Genomic DNA, 14,274 nt, shown 5'->3' on the forward strand with positions numbered 1-14,274 from the left:
GATTCCATCTCTAACCTATGAGCGCTCACTCAATATTCATGATTGGTCTGTTAATCCCCACAGAAATCAGACGGATTAGACAAAAATGGAAAATAAATGCGTACTTTAATTCCTTTGATGTCAACTGCAGCATTTCATTGCATAAGTTGGTACAATTCACAGAAATGTTATTTAAAAAGTGCACTCATATGTAAAGGTCACATGTGATAGATCAAGTATTTTGAGAGACGCTAGTGATTGCAATTGTACAAAAAGATAATCTGCCTGGGAAACTTGAACATTTTCCAGTATTGACAAATACAAAAAAACTAAAATACTATGTCCTAGTTGATTGTTTTATAATCATAATATTCATGAGGCTGTATTATATTTTAATGTCTGTAACACAGAGATACAAAACCCACTCCCTATATGCACTCCCTCTTATGCCATTTGCATAAGTAATCAATATTTAGTATTTAAATTAATATTTAACACTTAAATGCTTAAATACATATAAAAAGCACTGAACATGTTAGACAATTAGACCAGAACGTAATAATTTGTAATGTAAACTAGATACAGGCCTATATTTAGGTGAAAAATAATGGCATTTTATACATAAAACATTTTCCAAATTTGTTAAATTCCAATATAAATGTTAACAATTAATATTAAAAATTCCAAAAATTGTTAATGCGTTTATATGTTTCTGTATGTTTCCGTTTGGTTTATAATTTTTCACTTTCATTTAATTTTTTTGTGCTTATTTTTGTACTGAAATTTGGCTTGCTGTGAAAAAGAATTATACTGTTTCACAATGAATCTGAAATATGTGCTGTTGTTGAGCAAATGTTTCATATTGGAAGCCCATTTATTAGGAAAAAAATGCTTTAGAAAATCATAATTATGACATAAAAGTATACGATGACATAAAAAGTCCGAATTAAGAAGTAAAAAGTTTATACTTTTTTTAATATATATAATTTTGACTTTTATCTTATAATTTATTTTTTTATTTCATAAATATGACTTAATATATCATAATTTCATCTGTTTGTCATAATTGTGACTTTTTATGTCTTAACTTTTGTCTTTTAAACAGGACATTTATATCAGAATTATGACTTATAATTTTGTCTTTTTATCTAATATGACCTTTAATGTCATCATTTTGCTTTTTTGTATTAATTATATTAAAATTCTGTTTCATTTTATAAATGACATTTATGTGCTTATTATGACTTTTTATGTCATAATTTCCACTTTTTATGTAATACATTTGGGTTAGTATGTCATCATTTTGTCTTTTTATATCATAATCGTCACTTTTCATTTCATAAACATTACTTACTATGTCATCACGTTTTGTATCATTCTTTTGACTTTATGTCACAATTATGCTTTACCAAAGCACTGTTTTTCTGTGTGGCGGAATTGAGCTTCCATAGCTGCACGTGTTTTCACCATGAGCCCGACTGCAGCGCGATGCTCCGCCAGAGGAGGCGCCTCGGTACTCAACAGTTTCTTCTGTTCCTCGATCAGCTCGAGTGCCGCCGCTGGCTGCTGCTGGCAGTTTTACGCGAGGAACTCCCGAGCTACTTCGGCAACCCGTTATAACGGTCGACATGGCGACCGAGGAAATAATCAAGCGTTTTCTTAAGAAAAGATGAAGATAGCCGATACACAGTAAGAATGAGTGAGTGTGCATTTGTTATTTTGCGCATGTGGCTTGCAGAGTAGCGCATTTTGCGTGCATTATGTGTTCGTTTCTGGGTGTGGACCGCACACGGCTGCTAACGGCTAATCTGATAGCACGCTTGTAACATTTAGCCGCCCGGCTAGCCTTGTGTAGCTTTGGCTTGAGCTAGTTGTTTGTGTTTTCAGTCAGGTTTGGGGCTTACTTGGTGGTTAGTTCGTGCCATATGCAGATTTTGGCGTTGTCTTCGTCAGTAATTTGGATTTCAGCCGTGTATTCGGTTGAAATAGCAATTCGGCAGCCAGTGTAGCTTAGGGAGCTGAACTGAATGCTGTGTTTACACGGGCCTCCGCTTACAAAAATAGCTATTTACAGTAATCCAAGTGATTGTGTATTTGCGTCTATTCTTACCACATGTCATGTGTCCGCTAAAGTGTTTTGAGAGTGGGGTGGATAATAATCTAGTGTTTTGGTCAGGTTTAGCGGTTGCCGTGTTACATAATCGAGGGATCTCTTGTGCTTTAGCCTAAACAGATATCCCGTAAAATCTATAAATTTCGCCTTTATCATGTGATTTACGCTTGTTTCACCTCATACATTAGGAAATGTGCAAAAAAACACGGTTTAACTCATTGTCTATACTCGCAATCCTTGTAAAAATTTGACTGTGTGTATGCTATTAGCGTATTCAGTCCAGATAGGAGCCAGAGAGCATTGTGTTAGCTCGATAGCTAATGGAGATGGACAGCGGAGAACAATATTAAACTTAACAAGTTTGGTTTATTTTTAGCAGGTAAATGGTGTTAATTGTGCATGTTGCTATCAAACATGTACATACGAGTAAAAGTAATGCTTATAACATTCAAAATTATGAACTGTGTGAAGTTGAGTTTATTGACAGACGAGTTAACGTTAGCTGTGGGTAGCCTGTTTACTTGAGGCAAAATACCACAGGTAAATAGGGTAGCAATTTTAACTAATAAATACCATCATATTTTTTCTTCAGACAACTGATTTATAATACAAGTTTTCTGAAATGTTATGTTTTAATATGCTACTTAACTATTGTCTAATTAAGTACGCACTAATTAGCATACATTACGAGAACAAAAAGTCTGGATAAAGCAAGGTTCAAAATTCTTCTTTCGTTTTGTTTACAGAGTAAAAGGTTTTACATAGAGGATTTTGAATCTCTTTTTATCATTCCATAAAGGAGAAAATATCTGCTGGGGAAAATGTTTTATAAATCAGGTAAATTATAGGCTACATGATCAAACTTCTTTTTGAAAACCATTAGAATGTAGATAGCAATGAAACTAAAGTTTGGAGTAAGTGCTGCTGCGAATAGATCAAGTGTAAGGAAATTTAAAAAAATTATTTCCACTAATCTGAAAGAAGACATCTTATAGAAGCAGAATAGGCCAAAATCTTAAAATTGACCCTTGCATTAAAAACAAACAAACAAAGCTCAACACAAATGCTTTTCAGAAATTAAGAAATGATTCTGCCTCAATAGGGTGTCAACAATTTATTCTTATAATAAATATTTAAACCGTAGTCTTTTTGTTAGCTTTTTTGTTTGTTTGGGTAGCAACAGCTGCCAGACGTGGTTGATTGACAATGCGTCAGTTGGTTCCTGTATTTTACTGTGTAATTGTGTTGGTTAATAATGTGCATCATGTGAACCCACTACTAAAGATAGACTGTTTTCTAATTTCCATATTTGTCAGATTAATCATCAACTGCATCTCTTTTGTTCCAGGTTTCAGGTTTCACACCATGTGATGATCACCCGGGACGTGTGAACTTATTTAAGAACTCCTGTGTTCAGAAGATTTTTTGATTCCAGTGGAATCTTTCATTTTTTTTCCCCATCTATTATTCCCTTTTTGTTAAATGACACACCCAGTCGCACGCACACCCAAGAGAAACCCCCCCACCCTTGTTTACATGTAGAACAACCTTGCTACAATGCCTGTACAAGCTCCACAATGGACAGAGTTTTTACTGTGCCCCATATGCACCCAGACATTCGAGGAGACGGTGCGTCGGCCCATCAGTCTGGGTTGCGGCCACACCGTTTGCAAGATGTGCCTCAACAAGCTGCACCGCAAGGCTTGTCCCTTTGACCAGACGGCCATCAATACTGACATCGAGCAGCTGCCCGTCAACTCAGCCCTTTTACAGCTGGTCGGTGGTCAGGTGAGGCATTTCAACCGTGTTTACTGAATAGCATAACTAGGGCTCTGATAGTAGTGATTTTTAAAGCACCGTGGTGGTAAAGGGCCAACCACTGGTGGTTTTGCAGTGTTTTGGTTTAGTTTTTGTCAGTTTAATCACCATTCTATAATAATGTTCTGCATTGAAGCACTCACAGAGATCTGAGATCACACTGCGCACACACAAAAACATTCAGGAGAACAGAAATATTTTTTGTCAACACTACCGACATGATATGTATTAATAAAATGGCTTTGATGGCATACTAAAAGCTATAATGACATTGTATGTTTTTGAAGTAAATAAACTTGCAACTTCAGTATTATTAGAGGCAAACTGCACAGATGTAGGAAATTCACATTCACAATTTCTCTCTCTGTTGTTAATTCGTTAAAAAAAATGGTATCCTTCCAAACTTCATCCCAGTGTCTGATTTAAAGCATGCAGAATGCTAGATCTAAAGACTCGATGCCAAAATAACATCGCATGGTTTCTTGTTTACAAGGCGTTCATTCAGATTGTGTAACGCACATCTATGAATTTTCTTATACATAGAGTATTTTTTGCGCAAATTACATAAAAATTAAACAATATGGCATCCTTGAGCATGGAAAGCACAATTACACAAAAATTTGGTGAGGTTTCAGCCAAACTACGCCAACTAAGTTTGTTTCCCAACCAAGATAAAAGTATATACCCGGTCTGCACTTTGCTGGGGAAAACAAGCAGTTCTCTATCTTTTATGGTTTCATATTTTTCCTGATATTCCAAAGCAACTGATGATATTTAAAGTTTGGAAGAGAGATCTTATCTTTCACAAAAGCAAAACATTTAATCTACAAACTAAATTAACAGCGTGTGTAAATTGCATTCTGCAGATAAATTTAATGTTCCTTACCTTGCCTAATTAATACCAACGGTGTTCAAATCAAATATGAGGAGAGAGAGAGTGAAAAACAAGATATTTTTGAAGCCTACAAACACACACTGTGACCAGTAAAATTACTAATGAATACTTATATAGCCTAAATAAATACATCTCACCCTTAGTCTTTTTTTTTTTTTTTTGTGAGTGATTGTTTTGGGAAGAGAAACGAGTGATTCCATGTGTAGTTCAGTTTTCCATTTGTGGGGAAATCCGGTGATCAGATCACAAGACAATTCAGCGCCAACATAAATTCATGGGCTGACGTACCCCTCGTTCAGCACAAATCCAAGTCAAGTCAAGTCACCTTTATTTATATAGCGCTTTTAACAATACAGATTGTGTCAAAGCAACTGAACAGCATTAATTAGGAAAATAGTGTCAATAATGCAAAATGACAATAGTAAACACAAATTTTTCAGTTAAAGACAGTTCATCATTGAATTCAGTGATGTCAACATCCAGCTCAGTTTAAATAGTATCTTTGCAATCAAGTCAACGGTATCGCTGGAAATGAAGTGTCCCCAACTAAGCAAGCCAGAGGCGACAGCGGCAAGGAAACAAAACTCCATCGGTGACAGAATGGAGAAAAAACCTTGGGAGAAACCAGGCTCAGTCGGGGGGCCAGTTCTCCTCTGACCAGACGAACCACTTGACGGAGCTCAAACTCAAAACACACGGCAGCAACAAGTGTTTCCATATTTGCAATATTTAGTTGCTAAAGTGTTGTTTCTTTTGTAAATAAAGCTTTGTACTTAAATTGTGTTCAGTTATGATCATTTTATTTTTTGCACACCACCGCCAATGGTATCATGCCATTGTGGTGGTGCGCTACCGCTGCGGTAGTGCAGTCGTCTCCCTCAATAGCACAGCCCTAAGCATAACCACAGTTTTTCAGATCTCTCACTGTGTGCTTCATTTAATTTGTCTTTTTCTCTCAGGTGTCCAAACAGCAACCTGTGGCGCTCATTACGTGTCCAGAGGACACCAAGCATTATGATGAGGCACGGCAGTGTGTTGAGGAGCTGGCCCTCTACCTCAAACCACTCAGCAGTGCACGAGGTAACTGACATGCTCACATATGCTCTTAAAAGTAGTTATGCAATTCAGTGAATTTTATAAAAATCTACATTTTTTTCTAAATCAGATTTTTAATTTAGCCAAAAAAGAAAATAAATAGTTTATTTAATAATCTGTTTGTTAATCAAATGTAAGAATCAACATTCAAATAATAAATGTTGAATTTTATACAAACCTTTCAATTTCATATTAGTCAGTTTGGTATGAACGTTCTAATGATAAGATGTTTCTACTCCAATTCATTGTTTGAATATAAGCATTTAAAGTGTAGCTGTAATAGTTCATAAATCATGACATCAAACATTCAAACTTCCATTAAATAATGAAGATATCACTAACAGGTTACGTGAAATTACATTGAATTTGTAATGTAGTGCATATTTAGCAAAACGCTCCTCTCTAGAGTTATATATTCTAGCTAACTAATGAGCTGTGGATATTGAAATGTAATGTTACATGACATCTTTCTGCTGTTGAAACGCTGATTGAACAATTACATAAGATATGATACATTTAAGAATTTTGTTTAAATTTAATGATAAAATTGAAATGCTGTATCTTACTGACGGTGTGGGAAAGAAATAGTTGCTGACAGTTAGAATGTCAACAGACAAGCACTAATTAAACATCACTGTTTCAGTCATTTTACTAGAAAATTGAGTTATACAGGTGCATCTCAATAAATTAGAATGTCGTGGAAAAGTTCATTTATTTCAGTAATTCAACTCAAATTGTGAAACTCGTGTATTAAATAAATTCAGTGCACACAGACTGAAGTAGTTTAAGTCTTTGGTTCTTTTAATTGTGATGATTTTGGCTCACATTTAACAAAAACCCACCAATTCACTATCTCAACAAATTAGAATACTTCATAAGACCAATTAAAATAACATTTTTAGTGAATTGTTGGCCTTCTGGAAAGTATGTTCATTTACTGTACATGTACTCAATACTTGGTAGGGGCTCCTTTTGCTTTAATTACTGCCTCAATTCGGCGTGGCATGGAGGTGATCAGTTTGTGGCACTGCTGAGGTGGTATGGAAGCCCAGGTTTCTTTGACAGTGGCCTTCAGCTCATCTGCATTTTTTGGTCTCTTGTTTCTCATTTTCCTCTTGACAATACCCCATAGATTCTCTATGGGGTTCAGGTCTGGTGAGTTTGCTGGCCAGTCAAGCACACCAACACCATGGTCATTTAACCAACTTTTGGTGCTTTTGGCAGTGTGGGCAGGTGCCAAATCCTGCTGGAAAATGAAATCAGCATCTTCAAAAAGCTGGCTAGCAGAAGGAAGCATGAAGTGCTACAAAATTTCTTGATAAACGGGTGCAGTGACGTTGGTTTTCAAAAAACACAATGGACCAACACCAGCAGATGACATTGCACCCCAAATCATCACAAACTGTGGAAACTTAACACTGGACTTCAAGCAACATGGGCTATGCTTTTCCACGACATTCTAATTTATTGAGATGCACCTGTATAATGATTAAAAAATGCCTCCTCACAATTTTTTTTATTTTTTAAATGAAACCTGTTCAGACAAATCACAGAATGATTGATAAGATACATTTAGAAAATAGCTTTATTTCATGCCATATAAGCCAGTATAATGGGCATGGCCAAGTGATTGATGCATATTTTTGGCTGTATCTAGGAGTGGGGTTAAGTAATGCTGTTCAGAGCATGCTGAGCCGCCCCATGCAGAGGAAGCTGGTGACTCTGGTGCACTGTCAGCTGGTGGAAGAGGAAGGACGGGTCAGGGCCATGCGGGCGGCCCGTTCTCTGGGCGAAAGAACTGTTACTGAGCTCATTTTGCAGCACCAAAACCCCCAGCAGCTCTCCTCCAACCTGTGGGCTGCTGTCAGAGCCAGAGGCTGCCAGTTCCTGGGCCCCGGTAAGATGACGCTTTAAATCCTGTTCACACCAACACGAATGGTCATTGCCAAAATTTGGTCTTGTGGAACTTCTGGTGTCTTATATGTGACCCTTTTTTTATCTACAGCCATGCAGGAGGAGGCACTAAAGCTGGTGCTGTTGGCCTTGGAAGACGGATCCGCTCTTTCCAGGAAGGTTTTGGTCCTCTTTGTGGTGCAGAGACTAGAACCAAGATTTCCTCAGGCCTCCAAAACCAGTATTGGACATGTAGTTCAGCTCCTCTACCGTGCCTCCTGCTTCAAGGTTAGGTGCCTTTTATTGTGCACTTGATCTCATCTGATGAGATGTTTTTTTGCAATTATGTTTTCTAATTCATATCCAGATCTGTTGGGATTATTTAGATTCTGATGTTCTTAATGTGCAAATGAACTTTTTCAGCACCTCGACAGCTTATTTGCAATAACATTAACAGCTGTAGTTCTGAGGTTTCAGTTGAATCTCTTCTGTATCATAGGTGACTAAGCGAGATGAGGATTCATCGCTAATGCAGTTGAAAGAGGAGTTCCGCACATATGAGGCACTTCGGAGGGAACACGACTCTCAGATTGTTCAAATCGCAATGGAGGGAGGCCTCCGCATCGCCCCCGATCAGTGGTCTTCTCTGCTGTATGGAGACCAGTCTCATAAGTCTCACATGCAGTCCATTATTGACAAGGTATAATGGCTGTCTGTTTGTACTCTTTCAAATGCCAGAAGTAGTATTTTGTTTCAGAATAATGAATCAAGGGAATATGACTGTTCGTCTTTTAGCTGCAGACCCCGGCGTCATTTGCTCAGAGTGTGCAGGAGCTGACCATCGCGCTGCAGAGGACGGGTGACCCTGCCAATCTCAACCGACTGAGACCTCACCTCGAATTGCTTGCTAGCATTGACCCCAGTCCAGGTGTGTTAAGACAGACAAACCTAATATGATGACTGAGCATCTGAGAAACTGAATTAAAGCTTAGCGGTATGACGGAATATGTAATGACAGTGAAGACATTTATTCAATTTATTTAAAGAATTGAAAAAAATGTATCGTGATTTCCACATGGATGATTTAAGAAGGATTATGTGACACTTAAGACTGGAGAAGTTGCTGTGGAAAATGTATATGCTAATTGCCATCACAGGAATGAATTTAAATTTTAAAATAGTTTACAGTAGAAGGCAGTTTTTTTTAATTGTAGTAAATTAAACAATATTAGTGTTTTTACTAGGTATGTTTCCATCACCCTGTTTTTATGCGCATTTTGAAGTATCGCATCAGAAACGAGTGATGGAAACCGCAAATTTCGAATAAAAATCCCTTAATTCGCAAAAAAGTTTTTACGCTTGCTTGAGGTGCACTGAAAAAAAGAACTATTAAGATTTACTTAAAAAAATGTTGGTAACAAATTGCACGAACACATTTGAAGTAAATTTTACTGCTCTAATATCAAGTACAACTTACTCACTATTATTAAGTAAAATCTACTTACTAAACTTAACATTCATGAAGAAATTAAATCTAATTGCACCCTAATTAAGTAAATATTACGTAATTATATTTAATTTAAAAGTGTTTATTTAAAGTAATTAAGTAAAGTTTATTTATTATTTTATAGACAGGAACCTTGCATTTATAAAAATATTAAGTAAATCCTACTATTTACTGAAGTAAATAAGTAGATTTTATTATATATGTTTTGATCGAGATGTCCCATTTACTTAGTTTTATGAATATATATTACTCCCTATGATTATGTAAACATTGCTAATTTCTTTTTGATTAATATAACCACATAAACTGTATTCATTTTGTCTACCACAATTTTATATTATGCAGTGAAGAATAGGTAAAAATAACAACAATAATGTTATATCATGCAAATCTATGCATAGATTTATGCTTGCCTGAATATGAGAATTAGACCAATCACTCCTTCTGTATGGTCCTCAACTTACACTCTGGCTTATTCTGCAGTGAATCCAAAGCCTTCCTGTTGATAGAAACATGTGTTCATAAGACTTTGCTTTTTAACCAACAAATTACAGATTGTTTGAGCAAAAGAAAAGATATAACTGACAAGACTGGACTGGAATTAACTATAAGTTGAATACCATCATAAAGAAGCGTAAAAACACTTTTACTAACACTTTCTATTCACACTTTTCAAAATTAGTCCTATAAAACACAATCGCTGGTGGCAATAAAGGTGCTTTAGGGTTAGGTAGTATGTTAGTTTAGCATAGCGACAAAACACGACAATTCATGAGATTACTACAAAGTTATTGCTCTAAACTCTCTCTATTACGACAGACTGAAAAACAGCTTTGTGAATCTCTGAACTATTGAAAACATTTTCGCTGAGATATCACTCACTGTGACCGCTAAAGTTAACTTTAATGAGGTTATGTGATTAATATGAACGACAATGTACAGTATAATGAGTCACGCAAACAAGAATCAAACTATCGAAATGCACACGGACCAAAGTATTAAAAATCAGAACTCTAAAACAGAAAGGCAAACTTACCTTAAACACGAGAAAATCATTACAAGTAGAATTTCTGATGATTAATTTAATATATTTTACAACACCACAAAAACATTTTGACTTGTGCGAAAAAGGGTTAAAGTCCCCATGAAATCAAAATTAAAGTTTTTTTTGGGTGTTAGTATCAATATGTTAGTCTTAAGGTTATCTATAAGGCAGTGTGCTCCAAAACAGTGACAAAATGTGCATTTAGAAGATATAAGCATTCAAAGCTTGCAGTTCGTCACTTCCGCCAAAATGGCTCAACGATTTTTTTGACATCACATCGTACTTCATCTTCTCATCAAATCTTCTGACCAATCAAATGCTCTCTAGAATCTGAAGCGCCACGAACGCTATTGGCTATTTTAAAAAGGGGCGGGGCTGCTTGATATGTCCAGCCCTGTCTTCCTGTTTAAGTTAAAATGACGTCAACACATAGAGTAACACTGCGTGTTTCTAAGCATTTCAGGGGACCTTTAATGCAAATAAAAGGAGATGGAAACGCATTTGCTGAGTAAATTCCTCCATGCGCATCAAAAAGTCATGTGTCTGCGCTATGGGATGGCAAAACCTAACCAGTGGACCAATCTCGTTCCTCAGCATCTGAAATGTTATGGTCATTTTGAAATGTCTGAGCAAAATCTGTCATCAACATATTTCTGTATAATTGCCTCCCAGAACTGTTACTAGTGGTTCAACGGATCACAAATCTCACGGTTCGGATCACATTACGGTTTTTGACCCACGGATCGGATCAAAAAAAATATTTAACTTGCTTTCCATTTATTACTTAAAGCGAAGTACTTTGATACCACAGCAAATACTACTAGATTAACTAAGAAAGTTTAAACATGATTAAAGAGACAAGAGGACAGCCAGTAAAAATAAGAACAAATACACAAATTACAAGCATAGATAAATACAACAGAATGTTACAAATTAAATAAGGTTGGTAGTATTCAAATACAGAAATGTAATAACACTGCATAGTGTTCACTGTTTAAATTAAATATAGATTTTTATCATAGCTGTTTTGTTGTTTGATGATCATTAATGACAGCAGCAGTATTTATAGGCCGCTGTCCCTTTAAGACCTGATGCACGGATCCGATATAATGATAGTGACGATGAGTGACGATTTTGTTCTCTTTGACTCGGATGGAAACGGTGTTTATTTGCAAATGTTTTATGCGATATTTCAATTTTGCGCACAAGTTAAATTCGCAACTTTGGATGGAAACCCGGCTACTGTATGTATATTGGATTAAATAAATTCAGCTTTGTTGAGCATAAGAGACTTCTTTCGAAAAGATTAAAAAAAAATGTAATTAATAATGCAATAATAATAATGTTACAAAATTTAAAATATGTGCGGTGCTTTTAGTGTGAATTTAAAAATAACTATATTCTGATATATACTGTGAAAATAAATTTGTATGAAATTACTCCCACTGTAATTTAAGGTTTAAGGTCATGGCGCCCACCCCTAGAGTGAATTAGTAACATGCTCCTGTTCTGTTCTGTGATCAGTTTTGCTTTGGTTCATCTTTATTCAGATGCTCCTCCTCCTACCTGGGAGCAGCTGGAGAAGGGGCTGGTGGCGGTAAAGACGGTGGTGCACGGCCTAGTGGACTTCATCCAGAACCACAGCAAGAAGGGTGCCGACACGCAGCAGCCACCACAGCACAGCAAATACAAGACGTACATGTGCAGAGATATGAAGCAGAAAGGAGGCTGTCCAAGAGGAGCCAGTTGTACCTTCGCCCATTCTCAGGAGGAGCTGGAAAAGTGAGCGCCGTTGTATGTCTGGTTAGTGTTAAACCACAAGCTTGTTTAATAATCAGAATCTCATTTGGTGTTCACTCTGCAGGTACCGTAAAATGAACAAACGTCTTGCTGCACGAGTGCCCTGCACCCCTGGCCTGCTGCCTGAGGAGGTGGTCCCGCTGGAGCCTGGGCGTAAGGCCTCTACGTTTACCAACGGGGGCCCTCTTCCCCAGCTCATCCCCAGAGGCACAGACCCCTCCACATATGACCTCTTACTCAAGCCCAAGATGGATGCCACTAGCCTGAGTGCTCCTGGGTCGCCACCCGACTCGTAAGCCTTTGTTTCTCAGTTTGACTTCTCGTTCCTTGCTTTTCTGTTATGACTACAGTATCTGAATTCTTTAGACTGCAAGAGAGACAGCAAAAGTGCTGAGATAGTGAGAAGTTGTGCTTAGTAGGTTTGGATTTAACAGGAAGGAACAACATGTTACCACTGACTCATTTCTTCCTCTTGTTTTTCTTAAGTTTGGATAAATCTAGCTTGGCCCTGACACCCCACCCTGTGCCTCACCCCAGGGCGGAGCACTTACCCATGCCCAAGCAGGTGCCAGTCATGCCCAGAGGTGCGCCACAGATGTATCCACAACAGCAGCCCCAGCTCTTCTATCCAGAGCCAGCCAGACCTCCTCCCTCAGGATCTCAATATGATGCTCAGTACCCAACAGGTGAGTGGATTTGCTCATATGGATGGTTGTCTGAACAGATTATGAAGTCCTCTGCTCTCAAGATTCTTGGAGTTATTTAATGCCAGTGTTGTTTCTCAGAGTTTCACACACAATTGATATTTAAAGTTTTCATTTAATACTGTGTCCAGGTCATTACAAAAAAGATGTAAAGAAGAATTCTGGGTACTTCCGACCAACAAATTGACAAACTAGGCTAATTTGTTAACATGAAGCTATGAGGATGTATATGCTAAATAATTAACTTGAATGTCTCAGTTGATAATTGTCTTATGCCCTATTCGGACGGGATTAGTTTTACATGGAGAGGTGGGGTAAAGTAATTTTTACAAGAGCTTCCCAGTGAATTTAGTCCCGTCCGAATGTGCCATCTCAGTAATCATTACGGACGATGTCAGTAAAGATTACGGCGACTTTTATCTATTATTCTATTACCTCAGGTAATACTAATGCCGTGCGAATAGACCAGCTGTAAGTATGTACGTAAATATTCCATAATTTGTTATTTAAAAGTAGTTTTCCATGTCTTTTCCACGCTTGAAAAAGCATGAAGTTGCATTCTAGGCGGTGGGGCAAGTCTGTGACAAACCTCGAATGTTTTCTGCATATGACAATGCCAGTGGTGTAATGCAGTGATTCTCAACCGGTGGGCCTTCGAGTGCCATCTGGTGGGCCGTGTAGGCAGTGGTAGACTACCCCAAATTAATTTTCATTTATTTTTTAATTGACAAATCTTGTTATTTTGTAATTATCTAATTGTTCTTATGAATTTATATGATCAAAAACACTCAAGTCAAGTCAAGATGCATTATCTAAAAGCTAATTTATATTTAAATATCGCAACACCAATCACGTCACAACGTCAGATTGAACGTTTGTTCGATCAGATGCAGTAACTACGTTACTGTAATATGGATCGTTTTCTGAAAAGAAAAGCAGATTTGGGAGACAGACCTGTGCAAGCAAAAGCTTCAAAGTGTGTGGTGAGGAAATACGACGCTGAATACATTAAATTTGGTTTTATAAGGGCAGGTACTGAGACTAAGCCGAAGGCGCAGTGTGTTGAATGTGGAGAAATTTTGTCAAATGAGGCGCTAAAACCATCAAAGCTGCAGAGACATTTGAACTCAAAACACCCGGGCTGTGTTGGGAAGCCAAAAAAATATTTTCAAAGGAAAAAAGATGGGCTTCAGGCTCAACAAAAAGTCATAACATCGTTATCAACTCAATCAAAAATCACCTTGAAAGCTAGCTATATGGTTGCCGCTCGTGTTGCTCGTAGTAAGAAAGCCTTTACTATCGCTGAGGAACTTATTTTGCCAAGTGCTGTGGATATGTGTCGAGAGTTACTGGGTGATGCAGCTGCAACCAAAATTCAGTCAATACCACTTTCCGATGACACCGTGGCTAGACGAATTGTTGACA

The 14,274-nt window shown here is 37.3% G+C and overlaps 1 protein-coding gene across 6 annotated transcripts in view; it reads left to right on the forward strand.

Moving 5' to 3' along the window:
- The first annotated feature begins 1,523 nt into the window (after positions 1–1,523).
- The window catches only part of rc3h1b (ring finger and CCCH-type domains 1b), a 33,227-nt gene continuing 20,476 nt past the window's right edge, over positions 1,524–14,274 (forward strand). For 5 of the 6 annotated variants that reach the window (XM_016478019.1, XM_016478024.1, XM_016478021.1 and 2 more), the window contains exons 1-10: positions 1,524–1,668; positions 3,441–3,880; positions 5,765–5,885; positions 7,558–7,797; positions 7,906–8,081; positions 8,293–8,493; positions 8,589–8,721; positions 11,896–12,127; positions 12,210–12,437; positions 12,632–12,831. In XM_016478019.1, the coding sequence (XP_016333505.1) occupies positions 3,650–3,880; positions 5,765–5,885; positions 7,558–7,797; positions 7,906–8,081; positions 8,293–8,493; positions 8,589–8,721; positions 11,896–12,127; positions 12,210–12,437; positions 12,632–12,831 (1,762 nt within the window). In that variant the 5' untranslated portion in view covers positions 1,524–1,668; positions 3,441–3,649. Of the gene's footprint in view, positions 1,679–3,440; positions 3,881–5,764; positions 5,886–7,557; positions 7,798–7,905; positions 8,082–8,292; positions 8,494–8,588; positions 8,722–11,895; positions 12,128–12,209; positions 12,438–12,631; positions 12,832–14,274 lie in introns of all 6 variants that reach the window. The other variant, XM_016478020.1, reaches the window with a different exon arrangement.

The sequence above is a fragment of the Sinocyclocheilus anshuiensis genome, unplaced genomic scaffold, assembly GCF_001515605.1.
Source record: "Sinocyclocheilus anshuiensis isolate Anshui unplaced genomic scaffold, SAMN03320099.WGS_v1.1 scaffold436, whole genome shotgun sequence".
Classification (NCBI taxonomy): Eukaryota; Metazoa; Chordata; class Actinopteri; order Cypriniformes; family Cyprinidae; genus Sinocyclocheilus; species Sinocyclocheilus anshuiensis.